A 24,557-nucleotide genomic window follows, 5' to 3' on the forward strand; every position below is an offset into this window, starting at 1 on the left:
CATAAGGTTTGCCCTCTGATATCCAGGACTGTAGGATATTCTTGTAGAATCATTCTTGGTTCTAAAGAAATTTGCAGCAAATAATGTTAATCATTTATCAAAAGTTATTTTCTCTAATCAAATTATTTTAAAAGGATTTATAATATCCTTATATTTTACTGAAAAGAATTGTAGAACAGCTTCCCTTTAGGCTGTTGAATCTGATCAGTGACTGCTGATAAATAAAAAGTTTATTGGCCATCAGACCCAATGATACATGCTGTGTATGGTCTTTGTCTTGCAGCTGTCTAGGGAATGGAAGTCTTTCCCAACCTTGTTGTTATTTACTCTTGATGAAATCTTCTATTCATAGCCAACCCCAAAGCTGAGAGTCTTTACCAGATTTTGGGGCATTTGTATCAATCTTATCCACTACCACTTTCAAACAAATTTCTTATTTGTACCATCACCATCTCTGTTTCCTCAATCTATTGCTTCATTGATTTCTATTAAAAATGAGTAATTAATAATACAAATACTACCTCTACCCTATTTTTTCTCCCTTTTTCTGCCTCTTTGGGTTAGAGGATGCGAAGAGAAAAAGTGGATTTGTGTTTGGCCTTAGCTTCTGGCTTATTTATCTTCAAAGACTGCAGGGGTAGTACCTGAGAAAGTTATCTCTTTCCACTTAACCATTTCCTGGGGAAATCTGCCAAAGACTGAAGAACTTAAATACATTTATACATATACATTTAGAGGCTGGAACAGAAGAAAAACAAGAATGTTAAGTAGAGTTGTGCTTTTTGCAAGAGGGAGAACACGATATAAGCAAAGCACTTGGCAGCCTATCAAAAACATTTTCCACAAAAAAATTTATTACGTTCTCTGCTATAGGGAAGCCAGGCAAAAAGAACAGTGGACCCCAAAACAGCACAGTGTCTTTGGTTATTTCTTCTCAGTTGTTGCTAGACTGTGCAGCAGGAAGAAGTCACACAACCCTGCGGCCAGTAGCACTAGAAGCAACAGCTGGCAATTCCTGGGAAGCAGAAGGACAAGAGTCAGAATCTGCAGAAGGAATAAAAACTGAGACATTGAGGTTGAGAAATTAATAGACACCATGTAAGAAAAAGAACAGCCCTGCAGCATCTCTTGACATTTCCTGTCTTAGCCTACACCTACCTTAACCTATGTCTTTGAGACGCCAGTTTTGTAATGTAATTAGTATTTCTGGTTGCTTTTGTATTCTATTTCTGATTTCTATATATAAATATATATTTTTTCAAGGCAAGAAGAAAGCTGAAAGGAAAGTTTGAGACAATTCTGATCTTCACCAGGTGTCAAATTGGCCATGAAGAAATCCAGAAGTGACGCCGAGGCTGAGACACGGGTAGGGCATACAACGAATTAAGCAGCTGACGGCTGCACAAGGAAAGACGCGGTCCGCTCTTCCCCCGAGGGCCGGCACCGGGAGCCGCGGGGAGCGGGGCCAGGTCCGGGTGTGTCCCCCGGCGGCGGGGGCAGCGCCGCTCGCCCCGCCCCGGCCCCGGCCCCGGCCCCGCGGGGCGGACCCGCCGCTCCCCGGGCAGCGCCGGCCGCCGAGCCGAGCCGAGCCGAGCCGAGCCGAGCCGAGCCGAGCCGAGCCGAGCCGAGCCGAGCCGAGCCGAGCCGAGCCGAGCCGAGCGGGCCGAGCCGAGCCGAGCCGAGCCGAGCCGAGCCGAGCCGAGCCGAGCCGAGCCGAGCCGAGCGGGGCGAGCCGCCCGCGGGAGATGATGGCCCCGCCGCCCGCCCCCGCCGTGTCGGGCCCGCTGGCCGTGCTGGACCCCACAGGTGAGCCCGGCACCTGCCCCGCCGGGGACGTGAGCCCCGGGATGCGGCGGGGGAGAGCGGCAGCCGGCGGCGGGGCTGGACGGCCGGGCTGCCCCGGGCTGGGTCAGCGGGACGGGAGGGCGCGGGCAGGGGCTGAACCCGGGCTGTACCCGGGCTGTGCCCCGGCTGTACCCGGGCTGTGTCCGGGCTGTACCCGGGCTGTGCCCGGGCTGTACCCGGGCTATGTCCCGGCTGTACCCGGGCTATGTCCCGGCTGTACCCGGGCTGTACCCCGGCTGTACCCGGGCTATGTCCCGGCTATGCCCCGGCTGTACCCCGGCTGTACCCGGGCTGTGTCCGGGCTGTGCCCCGCAGAGCGGCGGCGCAGGGGGAGCTCTACCCGGGGTATCCAGTGCGCTCCGCCTCTCATCCCCGCTCGCCGAGGTGTTTAAAAATACCGGTTCTTCTTCAGAGCTTTCAGATGCCCTCGGTGGATCCCTGTGCTGGAGGTTTAACATTCGGAGGAATAGCTTGGTACGGGACGCGGATGGGAAATTAATGTGAGAGCCATCATCGTGCTGGCCCGTGGCTGTGCTGGAGGAGGCGGGGGTGGCCGCAGGGCTGGGGACAGGTGTTGGGTTTGTTTCCTTCCTCCCGGTTCTCTTGATTGAATGGCTTGTGTGCACCGCGTACGTCCTGAAATACGAACGCACAGGCAAAAGAAAGGTCAAGTATTTCCTTATTCCAGCGGAATTTGTTAAAGTTTAGAAAATACAGAACTTATTGCTGGGAATTACTCTGTGTAGCCTTGGAAAGGATAAGCAGAGACTTTGCTATGCACTCAAGGATCTTAACAGCTGGATGAAAAATGTATCAGATCTGAATTTATGTCTTAAACTTGGAAGAAAAATTATGTTGGTGTTGAAAATGTGGCCATGGAAGATGCGCTTAAAACACTTTCAGGTAGTCACTGGAAAAAGAAGAATCTGTATGCCAGCTTTAACCTAGTAATTAGCTGCTCATTAAATTATTTATCGGTGAAACAATTGCTGCCAATACAATGAGGTCATAGTGATACTGCAGGATATCACTTACTATAGCCATTCTACATAGCATATCAGGGCTTGTGGGATTGCTTTTTCATTTTGTTCAGTATGGATATTTTGTAGTAGAATTGTAAACTGTTTCCCCTGGTCTCGAGCACTCGTAGAATCTTACTCAACAAATTAATAATAAAGGTAAGAGATGGGCTGATAAAAGCTGCTGTCTTGTGGCTTGAAATGAGTGCTGTTGCATCTGCTTTAATTAGTTCAGCAGTCTGGACAAGTCAAGCATTTAATCAAAAAAGGGAAAGTAATCACCAACAGCAGGTGTGAGTATCTCTTTTAAGCATCTCAATCCGTCACATTTAATTTTGGGAGGCAATGTAGGATTAACTCAATTTCACTGGCATGAAACAGTTTTTAAAGTACACAAAACTGTAGTTGAGAGAGAAATGGCACTGAAGTGAGCATTGCAGTAATTAAAAAATTATAATCTAGCTCTAAAAATCTTCTCAATAGCAGCAAAACAGAGGATACCTTTGATACTAAGGTTTGTCCATGGTGAATTTCCACTTAAATTATCTTCTTCTGTGTGCTTAATGCCACTCTCTGAAATTTGTCACAATTTTTAGTAGTATCCATTACATAATAAAATTGATCACCATAACTAGATCGAAGAAGGTATGGAATTACGTAGTGCTAATATTCAGCAAATGTGATTGTAATCCCAGCTAATTGCTACATCCTACAGCGACCTTTTTCCTCACCAAAAATTATGCCACACTTTTTAACTTTATGATGTCTGAAGATAGATTTTAAAAGAAGTAATGAAGTTAGCAAAGTAAAGTTTCTTTGGTCTAAATGTAGATTTTTTTTTGGTTCAGCTGCAGATTGTATGGAGGTTTTCCAAGGTGGAGAGATGCTGTTTCATTCTATTCTTTCTTTCCCTTTGTCCCTGGACACATTCTGTACCATGGACATATTTCATCATTAATTAGTTCATTCTCTTTTTAATCTCACTCTTTGCTCAAATCCAGACCCTACTATTCATCATTAGACACACCACTTCGCAATCTCATGCATACCTTCCCCACAAAACTATTCATTTTCCCATAGTCTTCCTACAGATTTAATTTAGACCCCACCCATGGCAAACAGAGCATTGTAATACAATTTTGTTTTCTGCAGCTGATGAACAGACAGAAGTTTTTTTTTCTGAGTGCAGCAGAGTGTGGTCTTCAGCAGGCACTTTTTCTTTTTGCTCTCTGAAGGGTGATCTCAATTTCCCTCCTCACGGGCCTTTCTCTGTCCCAAGGAGGCTGGTGTCTCTCTCACTTGTCTGGTGGCGTTTTCTCACCTTCCACTGCAGAAGCAGGGCTCAAACAGATACATTTCCTGACAGATATTTAGTGAGCAAAGCAGAGAGTGTTTTCTGTGACTGTTCCTTTTTGTGCACAGTTTAGGTCTGCGCCAGGCAAAGCACAAGCCAGTCATGTGGAAGTTCTGTCACCTCTCTAATTTATCTGTAGTGCCTATTGCTGCAGTTAATACTGCAAAAACCTCAGTGCCCAAGACTCAGTCAATACTTCACTGGCCAAAACTGCTGAAGAATATTGCCAATAGATGCTAATAACATACTCATACCCTCATTTGACCCCAGCCTCAAGCTAATGCAAATAAGGATGACAAGGTTTCTTCCTACAAGCTTGAGTTTTGGTATGCTAAATATAAGAATTTTAAGTTATAATTAAAGTGCATTAAGGTCCAGACTAGGAGTTTAGTAATATTCATACCAAATCATTGTTAAAGAAGTTGAAGGTATGTCAAAATATTTCTGAGAGTCAAATTATTCTGAGAGTTACTTTCAGTACTGAAAAACTGGAAAGTGAATAGCCTCCATTAACTGTTTCCTGCACTCCAGGAACATTGGTCTTGGAAGAAAATTCAGGCTACAAATATTGACTGCAATGATTCCTCTGCTCTTAATTTAACTGTTATTCTTGTGTATGGCCAGCCTTCAGTCCAAGCCTTGCCACAGAGTGTCAGGGAAGAAGACTGGGCCAGGCACACTGCCTGAGCTGGAGACAGGGCTTCTGAGTCTGGCATTGGGGTTTGGCTGGCAGGTACATTAAAAGCAGATCCAAATAAACTGCATGGGAATGGCTACAAACAGCAGAAAGCAAAGGCTTGAAAAATCTTGGGACACAACATGACTGAAATTGCAAATGGAAGTTAATAGTGGGAAGCCTTTGCAGCTGTAACTTCTGAAGATATTAAGGTGCTTTGCAAATATTATATAGGCCTCCCAGTATGCTGGTGGCTTATATGCATGTAATTATACTTATTTTGATAGAGCAAAGATTTTTATTGTTGTGGCTAAGGAAAGCCAAACAGCCATGATAAAAACCAATTTGGGCCTGATTTCTTCCCACCTCTGAGCATGTGGAAGTCTTTGAGAATAAGTCCTTGCATGTGCCAGCCTCTTCTCCAGAAAGAGCATTTCTTTGCTGCTGCACGTATCTCTCTTAGGGGTGGAGTTCACAGCTAACAACATGGTTATTTATCAGAGTTTCCAAACTGGACTAAGAAAAAGGGGAGATACAATTGGCTATTTGCCTCTATTTTGAAATGCAAGTGATAAAAGATCAATAAATATGAGTGTTGAAGAGTATTGCATTCATAAATTTCTTCTGGCATGTGTAAGTTTCAATGTCAAAATGTAGTTCATACCAGAAAATGTCCCTACCTATAATGACATCTTCTTTTCTAAATCCACATCAGATTTACTCCAATTACAAACAAGAGCATGCTTGTCCTGAGACATTTTCCAGCAAACGTAGTCAGGGCCATCAAGCTCATTATTCATAATCAGAACTCAGGAGGGTGGGTTGGACCCATAGTTTATCTCCATCCAGTATTGTCAGCCCTTACCAGTAGAGGTGCTACCCTGAGGAAAATGTGGAGGCTTGGCTCCTCAGGCACTTTTCAGTGGTTTCAAGAATTCTTGGCTGAGGAGCATTTGCCCCACTGGCTTTGGGAAGGTTTGTGTTCCTATGGCCCTTTAGAGTATGTCTACGTTGCAGCTGCAGTTTCATATCAGTGGATATGAGCACACATACCCAACCCAATTTTAGTCTATCTGTCTTGACCATCATAAAACCATAGAAAAATTCAGGTAGGAAGGCACCTCAGTTGCAATTCTAACCTCCTGCTCAAAGCTGGGTAAACTATGAGGTCAGGCCAGGTTGTTCAGTGCTTTTCCTGCTTGAGTCTTGAAAACCTCCAAAGTTGGAGAGGGCACAAGTTCTTTGGGAATCCGGCTCCAATGTTTGACTGTCCTAATGTTGTGGATTTTTTCCTCCTTATACCCAGTCTGAGACACTTCTTTGTATTTCAGTTTGTCTGCAGTCGTTTTTCTTCCTGCTGTGCACCATTATGAAAAGTCTGGGTCTGTTCTCTCGACAACAACTCAAAGGAATTGGAATACTGCACTTAGCCCTGCCAAAAGTCATCTCATCTCTGGGCTGAGCAAGCCCTGTTCCCTCAGCCTCTTCTCATGCAGAGAGTACCAGCCCCTAACCTTCTCTGCAGTCCCCTGTTGAATTCACTGTTGTTAATTTATGTATTTCTCTATACTGAGGGCCCAAAACTGAGTGTAATGTTGTGTAAAAAGTGCTGAATAGATAGGTGTAGTTGCTCCTCTGATCTACTAATGATGCTCCTGTTAGGACAGCCCAAGATTCTGTTGCACAGGGCATTAGGGCACACTGCTGGTTCATATCAGCTCATCATCTACCAATAGTCTCAGGTCTTTTCCAGCAGAGCTGCTTTGCAGCCTGGCAGCCCCTTACCTGTGTCATTGCAATGCATTATTCCTTCCTTTGCTCAGGAGTTGGCATCATGTTAAAAACCTTGCTAGAATTAAGGCAAAAGACATCAAATGTTCCTCAAGTCCAGTCTTTTTGCTGTAGCTGGCACCTAGGCTGGTCAGACATGACTTGGCTCTGGTAAATCTATCCTGACTGTTGCCAGTTACCTTTTCCTTCTCTACCCAGAAATGTCTTGCAGGAGGACTTACTCCACCTTTTTGGTCCCAGCATCCCAGGAACCAAAGTGAAGTTGGTTGGTTTATAATTCCCTGAATCTTCATTTCAGCCTTTTTAAAAAACAGGTGGAGCTTTTGCCTTTCTTCAGTTTGTCAGATTCCTTAATCTCCATGACTTTTCAGAGATGATAAGGTATGGCAAGGGCATCAGATATTATTTGCAATCTGGTAGATATATTTAATGAATCATTTTAGTTTGCAGGAATGACAGCTGATTTGGGGAGCTGCACATCTGAAATCTAATTTTCCCTCTTGGCCATGTGAGCTGGCTTCACTGAAAGAATTGTCTTCAACTCCACACACTTGGTGAAAAAATGGTTGCTAACAAAGAAACTCTCTGCTTCCATGTGCCCAGTGACCCTCCATGGATTAACACAGAATTGCCAGAGGAAGACAGCAGAGACATGGGCTGGAGAAGAGGTGTTTGGCAAGTCTTAGGAATTATTTCTTTATCATTAGCAGGAGGACTTTGCCATGCAGGTGAAAGAGACTTGTGTAAGCTCAAAAGATGGTATTTGTCTTTAGGAAAGTTGCTTGTATTTCATACTAAAAGACTGGAATAACTTTGACTGTTGTTCTGCTAGAGAAATGTCAGCAAACACAGCTTGTTATTATAAATTCATTTTTCTTCTGATTGAAATTATTTTACTTGGTTTGCAAACATCACTAATCTAGTCTGGCTTTTGAACTATAAACATTTAACTGAGTTACATGACTTGAAAACGGCCACAGAACTCAAGTGACTCATTGCAAATAGCTTCTGCTTGTGTTTTGTCTTTCCTGCATTTCCCCTGCTTTTGCTTCCAGCAGTGCCCCCAGAGCCTGACTCAGGCAAGCCTGCCTTCCCCTCTCACCTCCTCCTTCCTGCTGAGGGCTGCTGCCTCCAGTCTTCAGTGCAACATCACCATCTCTGCCTTGTCCCGAGGCTGGGCAGTCAGGCCACAGAGGGAGAGAGACTGGCCCTGCTGTGGCCAGGCTGTGCTCTCTCAGGAGCTCCATCCTGCCCAGGCGCAGTGAATGATCCCATGGCATCGCATGGCCCACTGCTGCTCCTGCCAAAGTGAGAACACCAAAAATGGGGACCACAGTTTGATTCACCTGGGTGTCTCTTGTTAGCTAGAGACATGTATTGATGGGTTTTTAAAGTCAGTCTTATATAAGTTTGTGCTATGGGCTGGGTTCCTGGTGTGAATAACCTCTGGCTACAGCTCAGATCTGCCACTGGCTAACAAGGTTAAATGCCTTGGAGCAGGCTGCAAGCTGGAGGTGAGCGTGCTGGTCTTCACTTTGGGGTATCTGGATCCAAATCCCAGTGAAACAGAAAGGATTTCACTGAGCAGCCACTGCTAGAAAAGTCTCATTTATCATTACCTGATAAACTCTATTACAGCTTTGCTTCAAGGATACAGATTTCTTACCCCAGTAAATATGGAGAGCACATTCATTTTCATGATAGCATGCAGAGTGCCTGCTAATCTTGTTTAAAATATTCATTTTTATGTTCAGGCCAGGTAGAGTCAAATTGGCACTTCACACAGGTAAGAATTTAAGGCCTGCAGGATCTTGCCAGTGTGAACAACAGCTATAAATGTTACTGAAGACAAGGCATAATTATCATTGTCACTGACTTACAATTCAGTTTAATAAAAACTTATCTCATGCCTATACCCAATGTGTGTGCATTAGGCTGTACTCCAGCTAACTCTGCGGGTTTTAATTCCTTCTGTTGTCTTGCAGCAATTTTCCTTAGTGGGAGATCAACAGTGTGTAATCTACAGAAAACATTAACAGAAGAAAATCTTTCATTTTGTATTTGTTCTGCCATGATTCTAATGAAAAGCTCTTTTTCCTCCCCTCCCTCCCACTCCCTACAGGACAGTTTGCAAAAAGGAAGAAGACTTCACTTTGGTTCACAGTCGCACTGCTGGTGGTGTCTGTTTTCATACTCACCATAGGTCTGGCAGCTACCACACGAACAGAAAATGTTACCGTGGGAGGCTACTACCCAGGCATTGTTGTAAGTAAAAAACACATTTTGGAATATTAGGTACATCCAAACAAATTATTATCAGCTGTAAATGGGAAGCTCTGATAGATTGAAATAAAAGAAGACCATTAGTCCTGTGTCATTTCACAGGAGAGAGATGCTGCTTTGTTTTGATTTTGTTCTAGACAGGGGGGTAAATTATTTTTCTGAAGTGCCCTGAAGGGGAGGCTTTTAGGGGTAGAGGGAGGCCAAGGTTGCAGTGCACTGCACTGTGCTGGGCTCAGGAACCCACTCCATTGGTGGTGGGTGTCTGTGTGACTGGACAGTAGGCATGGGACAGATTTGAACAACCTTTTAGAAGTTTCCTGCTCTGATGGAAGGAAGAGCCATTCTGCTTGTGTCTGTGTGCCAGGAATTCTGCTGTGTCCATGACAGGGAAAGCCCTGCAAATGGACACGTGGAGGCTTCTCCCTAACATCCTTCCGTGCAGGCTTGCTGCCAGTTCTCTCATACAAGGTCCTGTTTCCAAAACCCTGAGTCTTGTCTTTGCCTTGGGAACAGACTGCTTAAAAGCATTCCTGCACTGGGCACAAGGTTGGAGCTCTGCCTGCTTTGCCCTGTGGTGCCTCTGTGACTTCTGGGGTGGAGTAACCCTGCCAGCCCCTTGCTGGTTCAACCCCCAGGCCTTTTCTGATCTCAGGAGAAGGGATTGCTTTTATCCCAAAGTGTCAACGCTGGAGAAAAAAACCAAAAAAACAACAAGCAAAACCAACAAAAAAACCCCCAACAAAACAAAAACAAAAAAATTCCACCAAACAACAACAACAAAAAACTAAACAAAAAACCCAACAAAAACAAGAATGAAAAACAAACAAACAACAAAAAAACCCACCTGGGCTGAGTTTTAAATATGAGGAGTGTGGACAGAAGATAGAGAAGGGCTGAGTCAGCCATGGGGAGGTAGGGGCTGCGAGGTGAAGAAACAAATTCACACTACTTAGGTGTGTGGCTCCACTACTGCCAATGTCCCAAGGTACCATAATTTCTTGCTCTCTATGGGATGAAATGCCCAGAGAAGAGGGAGATGTATCTTCTAATACTGTGCATACACCATTAATAATTTGTGAGTTAGAATTGTTCCTCCTAAACAATTCCTCTTACATCTTAGTGTTATGTTGAGAACAAGGCTTGCAGGAAGATAATTTTAGGATAATGATCTATAAAGAGTGGTGTTTTAAAAATAGCACAAAAAGCAGTTCCAAAAATATGACCTTAAAAGAATGATATTTCCTTTCATTACCTTAAAATTGATAGATTAATACTGATAAAGGTCTCTTCTTCTTCCAAAATTTGACGTACAATCTTTTGTAAGACCATGTTATTTACATTCATCCCTAGAAAGAAGTTTCATTTATAAACTGCTGTTTTTAACAAGTGCAATAATAAACCTATGTGCACAAAAGAGCATTTAGTTTCTTGTAATAATAACATGTCTACTCACTCATCTGATAAATATCACCTGCTAAAATATTTTTGAGAGTCGTTTTTTCATTAATAACCAAACAGAAAAGCAAGACTTTATTAGAATACTTTGAAAACAAAACCTTTTATTAATAATATTTCCTTTTGAAATATTATTGAAACCAAATAATTTTCATAAAATTCAGAATTATTTTTGTGCACATGTGGTGGATTATTTAAGTAACTGAGAAACAGTAATAGGTAATTGCCAATGTAAATGTCATCAAGATATTAAATATCACAATCATTTAACAAGAATTAAAAGTGCTGTGGAAATCTTTCATGGTATCTTGCCAAAAGCCTGGTCAGAGGTGAGTGACAGCACTGTTGTGTTTCTGCCTCATTGCCAGAAGTGACTGATTCCAGTGCAGCATTGGCAGACGGACTGTCATAGAATCGTGGGATGGTTTGGGATGGCTGGGCCTTTAAAGGTTATCTCAACTCCTCTGCCATGGACAGGGACATCTTCCACTAGACCAGGTTATCAAAGCCCCATCCAACACTTCCAGGAATGGGGTACTCACAAGTTCTGTGGGCAACCTATTCTAGTTCCACCACCTTCACAGGAAGGAATTTCTTCCTAATATCTAATCTAAACCTACCTTCTTTCAGTTTGAAGGCATTGCCTTTTGTCCTATCTCATCATGTTTTCTTGTAGGGCACCTCTAGGAATTGGAAAGCAGTAATTGGGTCTCCTTGGAGCCTTCTCCAGGCTTAACAACCCAAACTGCCTCATCCTGCCCTCATAGGAGAGGTGCTCCAGCCCTCTCGTCATCTTTGCGGTGTATATATATATATATATATATATATATATATATATATGTATATACACATTTATATATATCTCCAGGAGGTGGGGTCTCACCAGAACAGAGTAAAGGGGCAGAATCCCCTCTCACCATCACCCCTTTCAGAATGTGCTGAATAGCCCTCGAAAGGTGCTTCTCTTCTCTGCTGACAGTAGAGGGAGCTTAGAAAACCAGTATAGCGCTGATCCCAGACTTTTAGATACCTAAACCAGGGGAGTGAATTTGTCACTACATATTTAACTGCTGGGCTCAGAGAAAAGCAAGAATATGAGGACAGACTGTTTATTTCAATTAAAAATAAGGTCTAGTTCTTGTAGACTTCAGTAGTAAAATAGTAATTTCACAGCTGGTAGACGAGATGAAACCTCCACTGACCATGGGTAAGAAAGTCTGGTCTTAAAAAACATGCAGAATTAACCCTGTCTTGAGGACACCTATGAAGATGAATAACACTATCCACTGGCATAGATTTACTTGTTTCTAGAGTTATTTACAGAACAGGTCTTCAGGGTTAGATCCATAATACACTTTGGCTTCTGCCAAGTTCCTACAGGTTCAAGAAGGGTTAAGTGCCCTAATTTCCCTGCAAATGTGGTCACATGTAATTTGTTTTGAAAAAAATCTTTTATTCTAAATACATCTATGTATTACCTGAACTTATGCATCCAAAGTAATTGAACATAAAATATTTCTGTGTGTAGATGAGTTAATATAATGTTATGCTTTGGAAGGTGTCTGCATTTAGTAGATTACTGCTTGAGCATCTGTTTGGACTGCATTTTTGGAATGGTCTGCAAGGACAGAGTTGGAACTGCTTCAGCCTCATTTACTTATTGATATTGTTAATACTTAAATATTTAATGTCACTTCTATGTGACTACTTACTTAATATTTTTGTTCGCTATTTTTATACTCTTTCAACAGGGTCCAGTTGTCTCAGCACCATACTGACATGGACTCCCAGAGCTCCTAAAGAGCCTGTTGTCTAAGCAGACAAAAAACTAACTCATATGACCTTAAACAATCTCAGTAATGCTGTGGCTTTCATCATGATCTCTATGGTTCTATTCCTTCGCATTTAATTGCTATTGTTTTGGTTTTGGTCATTCTTTTTATTCACATGGATATTACTCATTTTGTGTTCCTCCATCAGCCATAAATGAGGCTTTATGGATTGCTCCTGTTGGAATGAAAAATGGGGCTTGGAACCAGATGTAATTTTGATGTAGTTATCTTAATTTACAAAGTTGCTGTCCCCTGAACAGAGTGTCCTTGCTCACAGTTCCAAGTATCTCTAGTATTTAGCTGTCAGCATGGATGCACTTGCCCACTCTTTCAAAGTCTCTGCTTTTAGTCCTTGTGCCTCCCTTTCACATAAATTTTCCCAAAGCACTCAAGAGCAAATCTCCTTTCCCTACATTCTTGAAAGCAAGTGACGGATTCCTCTTGTGATACTGAGCGAGCAAAGTGCTTGCAGGGGATTTGCTTTCTGCTGTGAGCAGTTGTGCGTAACAGCAAGGAATTTACGGGCATTGCTTAAGCCCTTGGCTGGGACATGTAGTCCTTAAAAACTTAATTTGTGCTTGGAGGAGAGGCTCTGAGCTCGGTTCAGAGGCCTCATTACAGAGAGGGGCTGGAACTGTGAATTCAAGGAGTTTCTACTGCTCCAAACTTTAATGTGCCCATCATAAGGAGGAGGCTTTTCCTGCCACCCCAATGTTGAAACAACACTGGAACATTAAGGCCAGCTTACTGCAGTGTCCCTTCCTCCCCCGTCTCTCCTGTGACGCTTAGCGATGCAGCTGACTGTACTGGTCTTTTTAGCATTTTAGCAAGGATTTTCTCTGGGTTCTGTGGTAGTGTCTACTCATTAAAATCAAACAAGTGTAACTCTAAGGGTTTGAACTTTGGGGAGCACATACATTTTTTTGAGAAAAAATGTCTGCAGTAGCCTAAAGCTTTATAATTTTCAAAAATTATGATGTGTGGACTAAATGTAAGTGGTTTTTTCTCTGACTTTACCTAGCTTTTCCTTACAGTGTGTAAAACTATACATGACAGTAGTCAGGTTATAGATGCGTGTCTGTACAGACTTCTGTTTACTACATGACATATTTTGCGCTGAACTATCAAAAAGCTGCAGTCCTGGCCATTTCCCATTACATTATATGACTTATGTCAGACAGTAACTTCCACCTTTTCCCTTGACCTACCCCCTTTTATCCCCATCTGTGTGGTGCATTAGCTCAGATATCACTGTATGTATTGGTATGTTGTCCAGATAAGCTGACCTCATGTATTTCTGTTGGTTTTGTTCTTTGCCTTAGCTTGGCTTTGGATCTTTCCTAGGGATTGTTGGCATCTACCTGGTAGAAAACAGAAGACAAATAGTAAGTAACAGCCTTTTAAATTTTTTTCCTTTTTTTATTTTTTAAATCAGACTGTATCAAATACGAAAAGCAGGGATTTCCAGTTAACTTAAAACTGCTTCATCTGCCTCAAAATGTCAGTCATTTGTTTCACCGCTTTTGAGAAGTTTTAGAGAAGCATGAATGGGCCAGTAAGTTCCTTTGTACAAGGCAAAGGAAAATTGTTTCACTGAATTTGCTTTCCTCCTGGTTTAGTGAGTTGAATTGACTGAGGGTAGAATCACTGAAGTGCCAGAGCTTGGCCAGGACCATGTAACTGGGAGAAGCATAGGAAGAGAGCAAAACAGCAGTTTGAGCAGCAACAAACTACATGATCATCTAGCAGATGATCTCATCCTGTGCAGGAAGTTTAAGTCAGGAAAACTTTCCTGAAACTGTATGTGTTAAGTAGAAGAAAAAAAATCTAGAGCTCTTGCTATCAGTATTGCCTTGCTGTCAGACAGGATCTGAGATACCATGTGATTTGTTTGCAGATTTAGCTTGGCTTCCCAAATCCTTTGTTTTTATTTATGTGAAGAAGTCATAGAAAGTCCTTGGGGCATCTGGGTAAAGGAAGGTCTAAGGAGGAAGGAATCTGTAGAAATTCTTAACAATTTCCTTCCTCTCTTTGCAAAAAGTAACAGTCTTGGTTGAGTAACAGGATGTCCAATGGGAACTTGACAGGAGACTGATTATAGACAAACATCATGAAATATGACTAATTTCATAATGCAGAGCTTTCACTGGTATAAATCAAGAGTGGTGTTGAGCTCAGAGGAGGAACTAATGGATTTAGCTTTCGTTTTACTGACAAGAAATTACTTTACTTACAAGTAGTCAAAATATCACACCTTCACAGTATCACTCTTTTTTTGCATTACCTGCAAGTGTCAGTGTAGTGTATTTGCAAGAATTCCCTTGCTTTTAACTTCTGTTTCTAGCTGGGTTTCACAAATAAAAAAGATTTATAAAGCTGTGATATTTGTCTCTGTCTTTTTCTGTACCTCATTCCATTTTTTGAATATGTTAACCAATTTCAGGCAAATTCAGGAGGGAGGTAGAGACTTCTAAGGTGTGCAATTCCATGGGTGTGTAGAGGAGAGAATTACAACTTAGTTCCCCCATGGTGGTAAAGGCTGCAATGTCAGTTCACTACTGTTTAAAAGCAGAGAATCCAAATGGGGCATGACCTGTGAGACAAAAATCTGCAGTAGGTCCGGTGTCATTAAATTTTCTACTAATAAAACAGCTTAATTAAGAACTATTGCTCCTGATTTCTGCATCAGAGGCCAGAATGAACAGCAGGTTCCAAGTTGCAGGCTCAGTGCTACACAGATGAAAATAGCTTTATCTTCCACAGATTCATGCTACCTTACTAACAGGCATAACATTCTAGGGTTGTTTGATTTTTCACTTTTCTTCTAATCTGCCTCGTGGTTTTCCATGCTTCTGTCCTTAGGAAAAGTGAAATGTCTGAAAAAGCCATGAGGTGTGTAAGCAGCAGTTAAAGTATGTATTCCTGGATATGTTGTGTCATTTACACAAGGACTGTGGAGACATTAGTGTCCAGTATGCTTGGGGTTAGTGCCTGCTTGCATTTCCCAGCATGGAACAAGGGAAACTGCTTCCAGCTTATAACATTTACAGATGATTTGGCTGTTGGGAAGATTGGGGAACAAAGTGAATAACTAGAAAGTTAAATTATGCTTCTTGCCTTAAGAACAACCCACAGTGCGTCTTTTAACACTGTCTTTTCTGAGGCTGAGCTGATGGTTTTTAAAGGTGGAAATGAGATTGAAAGGGTTTACAACAGAAAGCAGTAGTTATTCCCTGGGACATAACTGAGTATATTTGTTTGGGAGAGTTTAGGGCAGCTTTAACAAATATGCAGCCATCAGTAAAGGCTTATATAAGCACAGAAATGTAGCATAAATGTTATATTCCTGTACCTAAAAACTATATGCATTGCATCAGGGCAAAAGGGAGTGGAAAGGAAAAGAAATTGCTTACTCAGTTGATTCTATTTTAACTAGACTACCTTTGAGCAGTTACTGCAGTATAATTTGAATTTAACCCAGTGTAGCTCTGATGATTATCTGCCCCCTGTAATGACTCAATACTTCATTTCTTATTTATTTTTATTTTTAAATTGAAAATGAATGCAAATTCAATTGCACCAGGGAAAAAAAGTCTATTCCAATTTGACCATTCTACTTAAATCTATTTCTCTTTTTGTCTTGAAGTTGCATTTCAGTATTACCCATCCATTTTAAGTCCAGGTTCTTTCATGGCTGATGAAATGCTAAATGCAATATAAAATATATAATGATTAGCAGAACCAGTACAGCAAAACCCCAGCACTCAGTAACTCATCAGTAACTGATGAGCATGGAGTTTGAGAAAGAACAAAAGCACAGTTAGGCAGAGCGGGCAATGGTTTGTTCTTAAAACATGACATTAATAATGTTGCACTTCTTTGACCTCCTTCTTGGCATCCCAGAGCCCGCAGTGGGAGTTCAATGTGCTGACCAAGGTATAACCCTTAATTCAAAGGAACTGCTGCTTGAAGAAGCAGGCTCTGCTTCATTGATTAACATGATTTCACTTCAGCTCTTAGCATTTGTGCTTGGCTCTGATATGCAAAGCTTGGCACCAGTAGAATAAAATTTCCCTTTGACTAAAGATTTGCACTGGTTTGGGATGTTTCTAATGGACAAACAGAAGGCATTTCAAGCATAATGTGTTGCTGTCCCTTTTTGCCTCTCCTGCACTCTGCAGAGCAGCTATGGATTGAAGAGCAGTGTACAGCTGTATGATGTTTCATTCCAAAGGCACAGTTAGTCTAGCCAGATGGGTGAAAAACATGATACTGCTTAAGTGAAATGGGTTTGATTGTAAGACATGAAGTGTTCTCACTTGTTTGCTCACTTGCCATCTCCTCACATTGCAGTACAGAGTATTTCCAGTTAGGAAATGAGATGCTGAAATTACATATAGGCTCCTGGCAGCAGAGTTGAGCTGAGAGCAGTGAGTAGTGCTGAGAGAGTGCTCTAACAGGTTTCTCCTCAGAAAATATGTGAAGGTGGCACGAGCTTTCACCCAGAAATGAATCATTCCCTAAATGTGCAATGTTGATATGACACCATGCATGCAGCTTTAGCTAACCCAATGGATACACCAAGCAGTGGCTCACAGTTTCCACTCACACGTCTCTCCAACGCCAGCCTCACCAAGCCATGCTGCTTGCAAGGCTGAAAATGAGCACCCTGAAGCTGTGGTGCTTACCAGAGTGAGGGGGAGGTTCAAGGGCAGCATAATAGCTGCCAGGCTTTTGAATATTTGCAATATCACAGTGCTGCCTGCAAGAGCTCCACTGAGGCAATGGGAGGTACGACAGCAGCCCAGCTGCAGCAGAGAGCGGACAGGAGGGGCATGGGAGGAGGTACAGGAGAAAAAAGGACACAAGGAGGATGGGGAGGGGTCATTGGAGCAGGAGTGACCCTTCGTGAGATAGTGAGTAAGCACAAACCTTGGTACTTGGTATGGAAGCAGTTGTGTGCAGCAGGTCTGACACCCAAAGTCATCCACTGCTGAGTCTTCCTCATGTTTTCTTCATGCTAACAAATATTTGATTTTCTCACTGACATGTTTAGGATATACTCAGATATGAGCCTAGTGCTCAGCCTGGTCCTTGACTTGTTCAGAGAGATGGAGGCAGTGCTTCCAACAAAGCAGAATTTGAAAACATGAGGAAGGTACAAACATGGAGCTCTGCACACAGAAAAGGCAAAGCTATTTATTCAGGCTTCTCAAGGGATGCTAAGTTTAGGTCCCTTAATATACTTGCTTCCCAACCTCTGTCAACAAGAGTTTGATTTCAAATGAAGTGTTGAAAAGATACTATAGCTGAAGTTGGAGAAACAAAGCAATAATTTTCTCTGGTGTTGTCAGCTGATAGACTTCCTTGACAACCCAAGCATCCCTGTTTTGTACTGACATTGTGTGAGGTAGTATTTTAAATCTCTGATCATTTTCTTGACACCACACTTTATATTTGTTTCAGAATAGAGGACTTTTTGAAGCAGTTACATGTGTGAGCCAGCTTTCAGAAGAGCCAAACCTCTTCCACTTTTTTCAAAACCAATATATCTTGTAAATTATGTCCATGAGAAAATTCCCACTGGGCATTTTATGAAAAGGTAATGGTTATTAATATATACAGCTCCCCTCAAAATACTGGTGTATATGTACACCTAATTAGCTCTGTTCAAACACATTCTGTTTCATCTGCTGTTTGCAAATCAAACATTCTAGAAGAAATTAGCTTTAGTGCAGATTTTGATCAAAGATACTAATTTCTGATTGATTTCATACCACATATTAGGCTAATTAAAGCAGCTTATTTTAATAAAAAAGACCACTAAAATTCTATAGATCCCCTGAGAATATCTTTGGTGTTCCTGTGCAAATAAATGGAAGAAACCTTTACTGTTGCAGGGGAAATGCAGAAAATGTAAAGGCAGTTTTTTGAAATTACCAAGGATTATTTCTCTCTTAAGCTCAAGTTTCTGACAAAATTAACAGCACTTGTTTCTTTCAGTATTGGTTTTCTGTATGCTCATAATTCACACAGTTCAGAGAAACACAATTAATGCTGAGGTAAAAGCATTAATAATGGGAGAAATTAGTAATCATCCTTCTCTTGTTTAGCACCTTTAAAATGATTGAAACAGAAAAGACCTACTAATACATTTTCAGGCATGAATGTGTGCTGGGTTTTGTGGTGTGATCTAACTGTACATTTCATAAACAGACAAGATTTATATAAAGGTAGCCAGAATAGGTTGACACTGACACTTGAATGAGCTTGAGTTGCTCCTTTTTATGTATCTGCATTTTTTTCAATATATAACACCATCTCATTACCTGTTAAGTGCAAGCAGCTTATTCTTTGAGAATGTCTTCCTGCTCTCATGACTAGCTCTTCAAGACTGTAATGTGGGGCTCTTCAGAGACATCTTGTTCTTTCCTTAGGTTCTGGAAGAGATCTTGAAGGATGGTTTAAACTAGATTCTGGAGTTTTAGTTAGCTGAAGTGTGGTAAGAAAAATCCTGTGTTAAGTGACAATTATATTTCTCTTCTATAATATTGAGGCTATTACAAAAGATATAATACTATAATTCTGTCTGGTTTCAAGCTGAGAGCAGAGCAGCCTATGTATAGATGGCCCATAGGCATGATGGTGTAGTCTTGGGTATTAGCTGCCTTATTTTGCAGGAATCAGCTTTGAAACCCCTTTTTAACCCTTTCTGGAAGGGATTTGGAATGTCCCAATGGTCTACCATGGTCTGTCCATGGTAGGTCTGGGAAATCTGTGTTATTCCCTGTAATGCAGGACAATATTCCACAAGAACAGGAGATATTTTGAAGGCTAAGTTATTTCAACTGCAGAGGAGGAGAATAGGTGATATATCAGCAACATCCAAAATGAAGACAAGTAAAATTAAAAGAAGGAAGTTCTGTGGGCAAGTAAAATGTAAATAAGTGGGAAAGTTGTTTCTAATAGTATAATATTAGAGATTTTATTTTGCTGTTATTAGTGTTATGTAGTCCATAAATAAAGACTAAGTAAAATACTTTGTATTTCTTTTTGCAGGCAGTTCTTTGACCTTGTGCATTTAATGTGAGGATTTCCAATTTATAATAAATGTGAATACTCACTGACACAAAGAGCTCTTTTCTCTTCCCTCCTTTCCTTCTTCCTATTTGCTGCTTCCTTCTGCTCCTCTTCCCTGCCCTGGCTCAAAATAGTCTCCACTGGTTAAGTGAGTAAAAAGGCTCACAGCCAAGTGAGCATCAGACACAGCAAAACTTAACTGGTGGGGCTGCATGGGTATGGGTAGAGAGGAAACCATGCAAGGAGGGAACAAGATTTGTCCCTCTTGCTAGGAATAATCTGTTATATCAACTCACTATGGTGTGAACCCATCATCCAAGTGTTGTCAGTGAGTTAAATGCCTGAAGATAGATAGCATAAATTTCCCAGCAGTGTTTGAGAATTCTGAAGTTCAAGGACTCAAAGACAAAAATAGTCTTTCACTGTGGGAATTACCAAAGGAAGTGTGGGAGGTCTTTCAGCTCTTCCCTGATCTAGTTCCTTATGGATTGGCATTTCATATTACATGTCTACAGGTGTATGCTTTCAGATTTTACCAGTGAAGATTCATCAGCTAGACATGCAAATGTTTATTTATATGTAAATATTATAATATAGAAATGTACTGTGACATTATAACCATATAACCTGTAATATATGCTCACACATGTATGTATTTACAGCTGACATGTCCTGGAAAATACCTATAATAATGACATAGAAGTCTATGCCCCTGTGCCACTGATATTATGTCTTTATTGTGCCAAATGCTTTTTACACTCTTCATAGATGTGTGTGCCAGGTTATTTCAGCTGGTAAAGCTGTGATGGAAAGCACAGTCAATCCTTGTGCTCCATCATCAGGGCTCTGTCTGTCTGACATGGCTAGAGAGATGCCACCAAGTACCTCCACCTACAGCCTAGCACTGTAGTTCCTTCTCTCCCACAGCCCTATGCTGGTCCACTGGTACCAGTCCCAGGTCTTACCCACCTCCAGTTCCTCACCTCATTGGAAGAAAGAAATGGAATATTGGTTACAAAGGGGAGAAATTCTGAAAGAGATTCTTTCATTTCTATCTGGAGTGCTTCCTTGGCAACAAGAATTACTTTAGTTTGCTTCTGGAAGCTTAAATTCTATAGAAACAGAAAGAAGATGCATACCTATATGAATGAAATTGAATGGTGAATTTCCACCACCAGAGCTTATTTTCAATACTGCAGTCTTTAAAGGCTGTCACCATTCTTTTGAGACAGAGACTCAAGCCACAAAACAAGTTTAAGTCCACTATCTTATTAAGTGGCAGTCTTTTGGGATGTGGTTCCTTTCAGATCTTGCTTGGGAACAGCACACAGGATTAAGTGCATAATAAGGCACTTTTTAACTGCCAGTTTGTTTTCTTGTGCTGTTTATGTAATGAAAGTGTTTCTGTTACACAGTTGAGAATAAAAGTAAACCTTATGACCCATGAAATGTGTTTGTGGAACAGTAAAGGTGTCAATTACTCTTCCTAGCAAGCAGGAACATGGGATAGAAAGTCTCAGTGAGGAATCCGATACAAGTTCTGGTTCTTCATGGTGAAGAAGGTGAGGTCGGTGTACCCTGTGGAAAGGACAGGCAGTTTCTGAATCTCTTGTTGAGGAATTAGTGCAACTTAAATAGCTGAACATCCCTGCTGGACAGATACAGTCTTCCACACTCTGCAGGTAGAATTTCACTGCATGAAAACTTGTAATTTATACATTTCTGTAGAGAGTGTGTGTGTGTGTTTTAAGAAACCAATGAAGTCACTGTAGAGGGAAAGAGGATTTGTGAAAACAGGGACTCTGGTGTAAAAACAGTTTTTGCTCCTAAAACAGTCAGCTCTGACAGTCTTGATCTATGTAAATTCCACCATTTTTTACCAGGAAGCATAAACTTTTATGACATATGATATGCTATGTATTTTTGGTTTATTGTTCTCATATCGCTCTGAACAGCTGTTTGAGTGATGAAATGACCTTGTTTCAGCTTAAGCAATAAAAGAACCTCTCTAAAGGGAAATATGTGATGAATTCCTATAATGTCAGCACTGTTGATCAGTGAATATAAATTTATTTCAATTTTATTCCCTTTCTTGTAATTCTGTATTTAGATTTTTCTTCTGGACTGAATTTGGTGTCCTTAAATGTGTAATAATTGTTAACTGTTCTTAACTAAGTGCTTTTATTGATGTTTGCAAAGGGGAATTCTTACCAGTTTGAAGTGCCTGCTGGACTAAGGCTTGATTAAGCTGCTTCCAAAACCATTAGCACTTCTCCAGCTGTGAGATCTAGATGATTTTTTTTCTCTTTTCTGTATAAAGGTGGCCAGAGAGTGGCACTATCTGGAAAAGCACACTAGACTGAGCTGCCCTGAGAAGCCCCAGTGCTGCCCTGTGTAACAGTAAGAGCCTGAAACAGAGGGAAGGGGGTTGATCATACACTCAGCACCTAATTTAATGGGATGGAAGAAAATCAGAGCAGCTATTTAAAAAAAAAAAAACTCTCTAAAAAGAGCAGAAACACAGGTGGAGCAGAGCATATGCAGTGTACCTCCTTGAAGAAGAGAAGGTCAGCTAGTCAAGTGGTTGGATCAATTCAGACTTGGGACAAAATACAGCAGCACTGTTTGAATGAGCTGAGTAAAGCTGAGATGTGCTGCTGCTAGAAGAAATCTGCAGTAATGGTTACTGGGATGATCTGAAGTTCTTAGGTCTGGAGGCTTAAAAGAGCACTGATAAGAAAGCTAAGCCTGCACCAGGAAAAATATTACTTTTTTTTTGTTTCCTTCTGTTTCTTGTCTTAGAAAATGTAGAGCAAGTATAGTTCAGTCTCTTTTTTTTTTTTGTTTAAATTGTTTTAGTAATATCTGTTGGACTCCAGTGAAGTCTCAGATTCTGTCAAAAACCCAGGAGACTTGATAGTGCATCATCAGTGGTGGCATTTTTAACTGAATCAAGACAAGCATTTTACTCATCAGTGAATGAATTATCTTGAATTTAATATGGGTTCATTTACACATATATCATATTCATTCTCTGATTGCAATGTAATGGTGACTCCAGTGTCAAAGTCTTAAGTGCCCAGAAACTGCTTGATATAGGTTTTTTGTTCTGTAGATTGGTCATTCTAGTAAAGATTTGCTTGTAAAACAATTTGAAAGCATTTCCTAGCTATTCTGTGTCTGGTTTGGTAGCTGATATTAGATTATGACAGAAGAAAAAATATATTAATTAGGTAACCTTTCCCAGTAATTTTGTTTCATGTTTCATAATGGCTGTTGATTTAATTCCCACCAATCTTTCTTTGCTTGAAGATAAAAATATAAGAAAATTTGTCTTTATTTCATATAACATTTTTCACAGAAACTGTATTTCCCTATGTTTTATCAAGTTAGAAAAGAAAGATAAGATGAATTACAGAAAGGGTAAAGCAAATGTAATGATAGAGGTTAAAGATGAATGCTCAAGACAACATTTCTAGAGGGTGAAAATAGCAGAGAGACCTAGACCAGGGAACTATTAGTTAGCACACAAGGTTTTATTTGGACTGTACAATGTTCAGGCAAAATGTTTCCATGCTACTTTTCTAGGGACAGTTTTGGACTATGGGTTTTCGTGCCCTAAAGGGAAATAGCAAGCAAAGGTGGCTGTGTGAGCCTCCTGTCATGGGACACGTGTCAGTGTGGTCAGATGCTGAACTCCCCCATCCCTGTAACATACTGCCACAGCAAATGGCACAAGGAAAGTCCCCAGCAACTCCAGCAGTCTGTTCCTCTGATCAGGAAGGAAGTAGTCCCTGTCCTAGAGATGTCTGTGTGTGCCTTTAGGAGCTGCAGTAAGCAGACTCAGAACCTGTGCTCCCTTTCTTTTCTTACTCAACTGTGCTGTGTAAACTTTCTTGGGCTAGGGGAGAGCCAGGACCCCTAAGTCACCCTCCTGCACATTTTCCATCCTTGGATACTTCTGCAGTCCCCTGCCATAGTGTGTAGCCTAAATGATGAATTATCAACAAAAGTTGAGCACCAATACCACCGGAAGAGGAGAAAGCAATGCGCCTATTTTTTTACTGATGCCTACATGTGATAAAAATTACACTAAGGTGTAACAGAAGATGTTGCAAATCCTGCCTTTTACAATTTTGCCCTTCAGGATGTGGGGCAAGGAAAAAAGAATAAATTTTCCAAACAAAAAATGCTACTTTGATTTTGAAAGTGGATTTTGATCTTGTTTTTTCTCTTTGGCATAATAATTTATACCTCTAATGTGGTTTCTGTATTCTTTCCCCTTTGTTTATCTAATTAATTCAACCTTTTTATGCATGTGAGGTTGCTTAAATTTCTCATGGGACTTCTCTCCTGCCTGTGTTACACCAACTGGCCTTTTCATGTTGCTATTTTTCCTAATTATCCCTGACATGATACTGGGAAAGAGCAGACTTCTTCACAGGCAGTAAAACAAATGTCTCCTTGACCACAAACAACAGAATAACCCCAGTCCTTATGATTTATTCATTACAGCTAAAACCTAGCTTTTACTTTGATAATCTCTGGGACTGTAAATTATATTGAACAGGTGAAACAATCTATGAGTTGCTGTCAGCACTTCTGCCTCCTTCCCTTCTGTCATGACTCCATGGTGTCACCTTCTCATTTGCACTGAATCTAGTGCTCATCTCCCTCTGCAGTCTTCTGATTTAACTCATTTGAGAGAATAAGTAGTTTCTGCCTATGGAGTGAATTTCACTGAATTTCCTGTGTGTTTGGGTAAGCACAGGAGCTGAGATGAAGGAATGCAGCCCTTTGGGACAGACAGCAGGAGAAAGGGCTGAACAGCAGGAAACCAAACTAAGGATTGGAGGAGAAGCCCTTTGAGTTGGGCAATCACACAGGCTCATGTCTATGCCCTGAGGTGCTGTTAATAACAGAGAGGGGGAAGGAAATCTGAATCAAAGATCTTTGGTTTTGCTGATAATATTGAACAACATATGACAGGACTTGCTGAATTCAACAGTGAAAATGCCATAGTTTTCTAACTTGATAATTTGATCTAAAGATGAGACTTAATCTAAACACCTGACAACACAGAATCACAGGATGGTTTAGGTTGGGAAGGACCTTAAAGAGAAGATCACCTAGTTCCAACTCCCCTGTCATGGACAGGGATACCTTATGCTAGGCCAAGCTGCTCAAACTGCATCCAACCCAGCCTTGGGCAGTTCCAGGGA

At 41.2% G+C, this 24,557-nt stretch overlaps 1 protein-coding gene across 2 annotated transcripts in view; it reads left to right on the forward strand.

The window, feature by feature from the left end:
• Positions 1–1,579: 1,579 nt before the first annotated feature.
• Positions 1,580–24,557, forward strand: part of TMEM255B (transmembrane protein 255B) — a 67,573-nt gene continuing 44,595 nt past the window's right edge. The window contains exons 1-3 of one of the 2 annotated variants that reach the window (XM_086880274.1): positions 1,580–1,806; positions 8,808–8,950; positions 13,578–13,640. In XM_086880274.1, the coding sequence (XP_086736400.1) occupies positions 1,746–1,806; positions 8,808–8,950; positions 13,578–13,640 (267 nt within the window). In that variant the 5' untranslated portion in view covers positions 1,580–1,745. The remainder of the gene's footprint in view (positions 1,807–8,807; positions 8,951–13,577; positions 13,641–24,557) is intronic. The other variant, XM_086880275.1, reaches the window with a different exon arrangement.

Source organism: Cyanistes caeruleus, chromosome 3, assembly GCF_971803275.1.
Source record: "Cyanistes caeruleus chromosome 3, bCyaCae1.hap1.1, whole genome shotgun sequence".
Taxonomy (NCBI): domain Eukaryota; kingdom Metazoa; phylum Chordata; class Aves; order Passeriformes; family Paridae; genus Cyanistes; species Cyanistes caeruleus.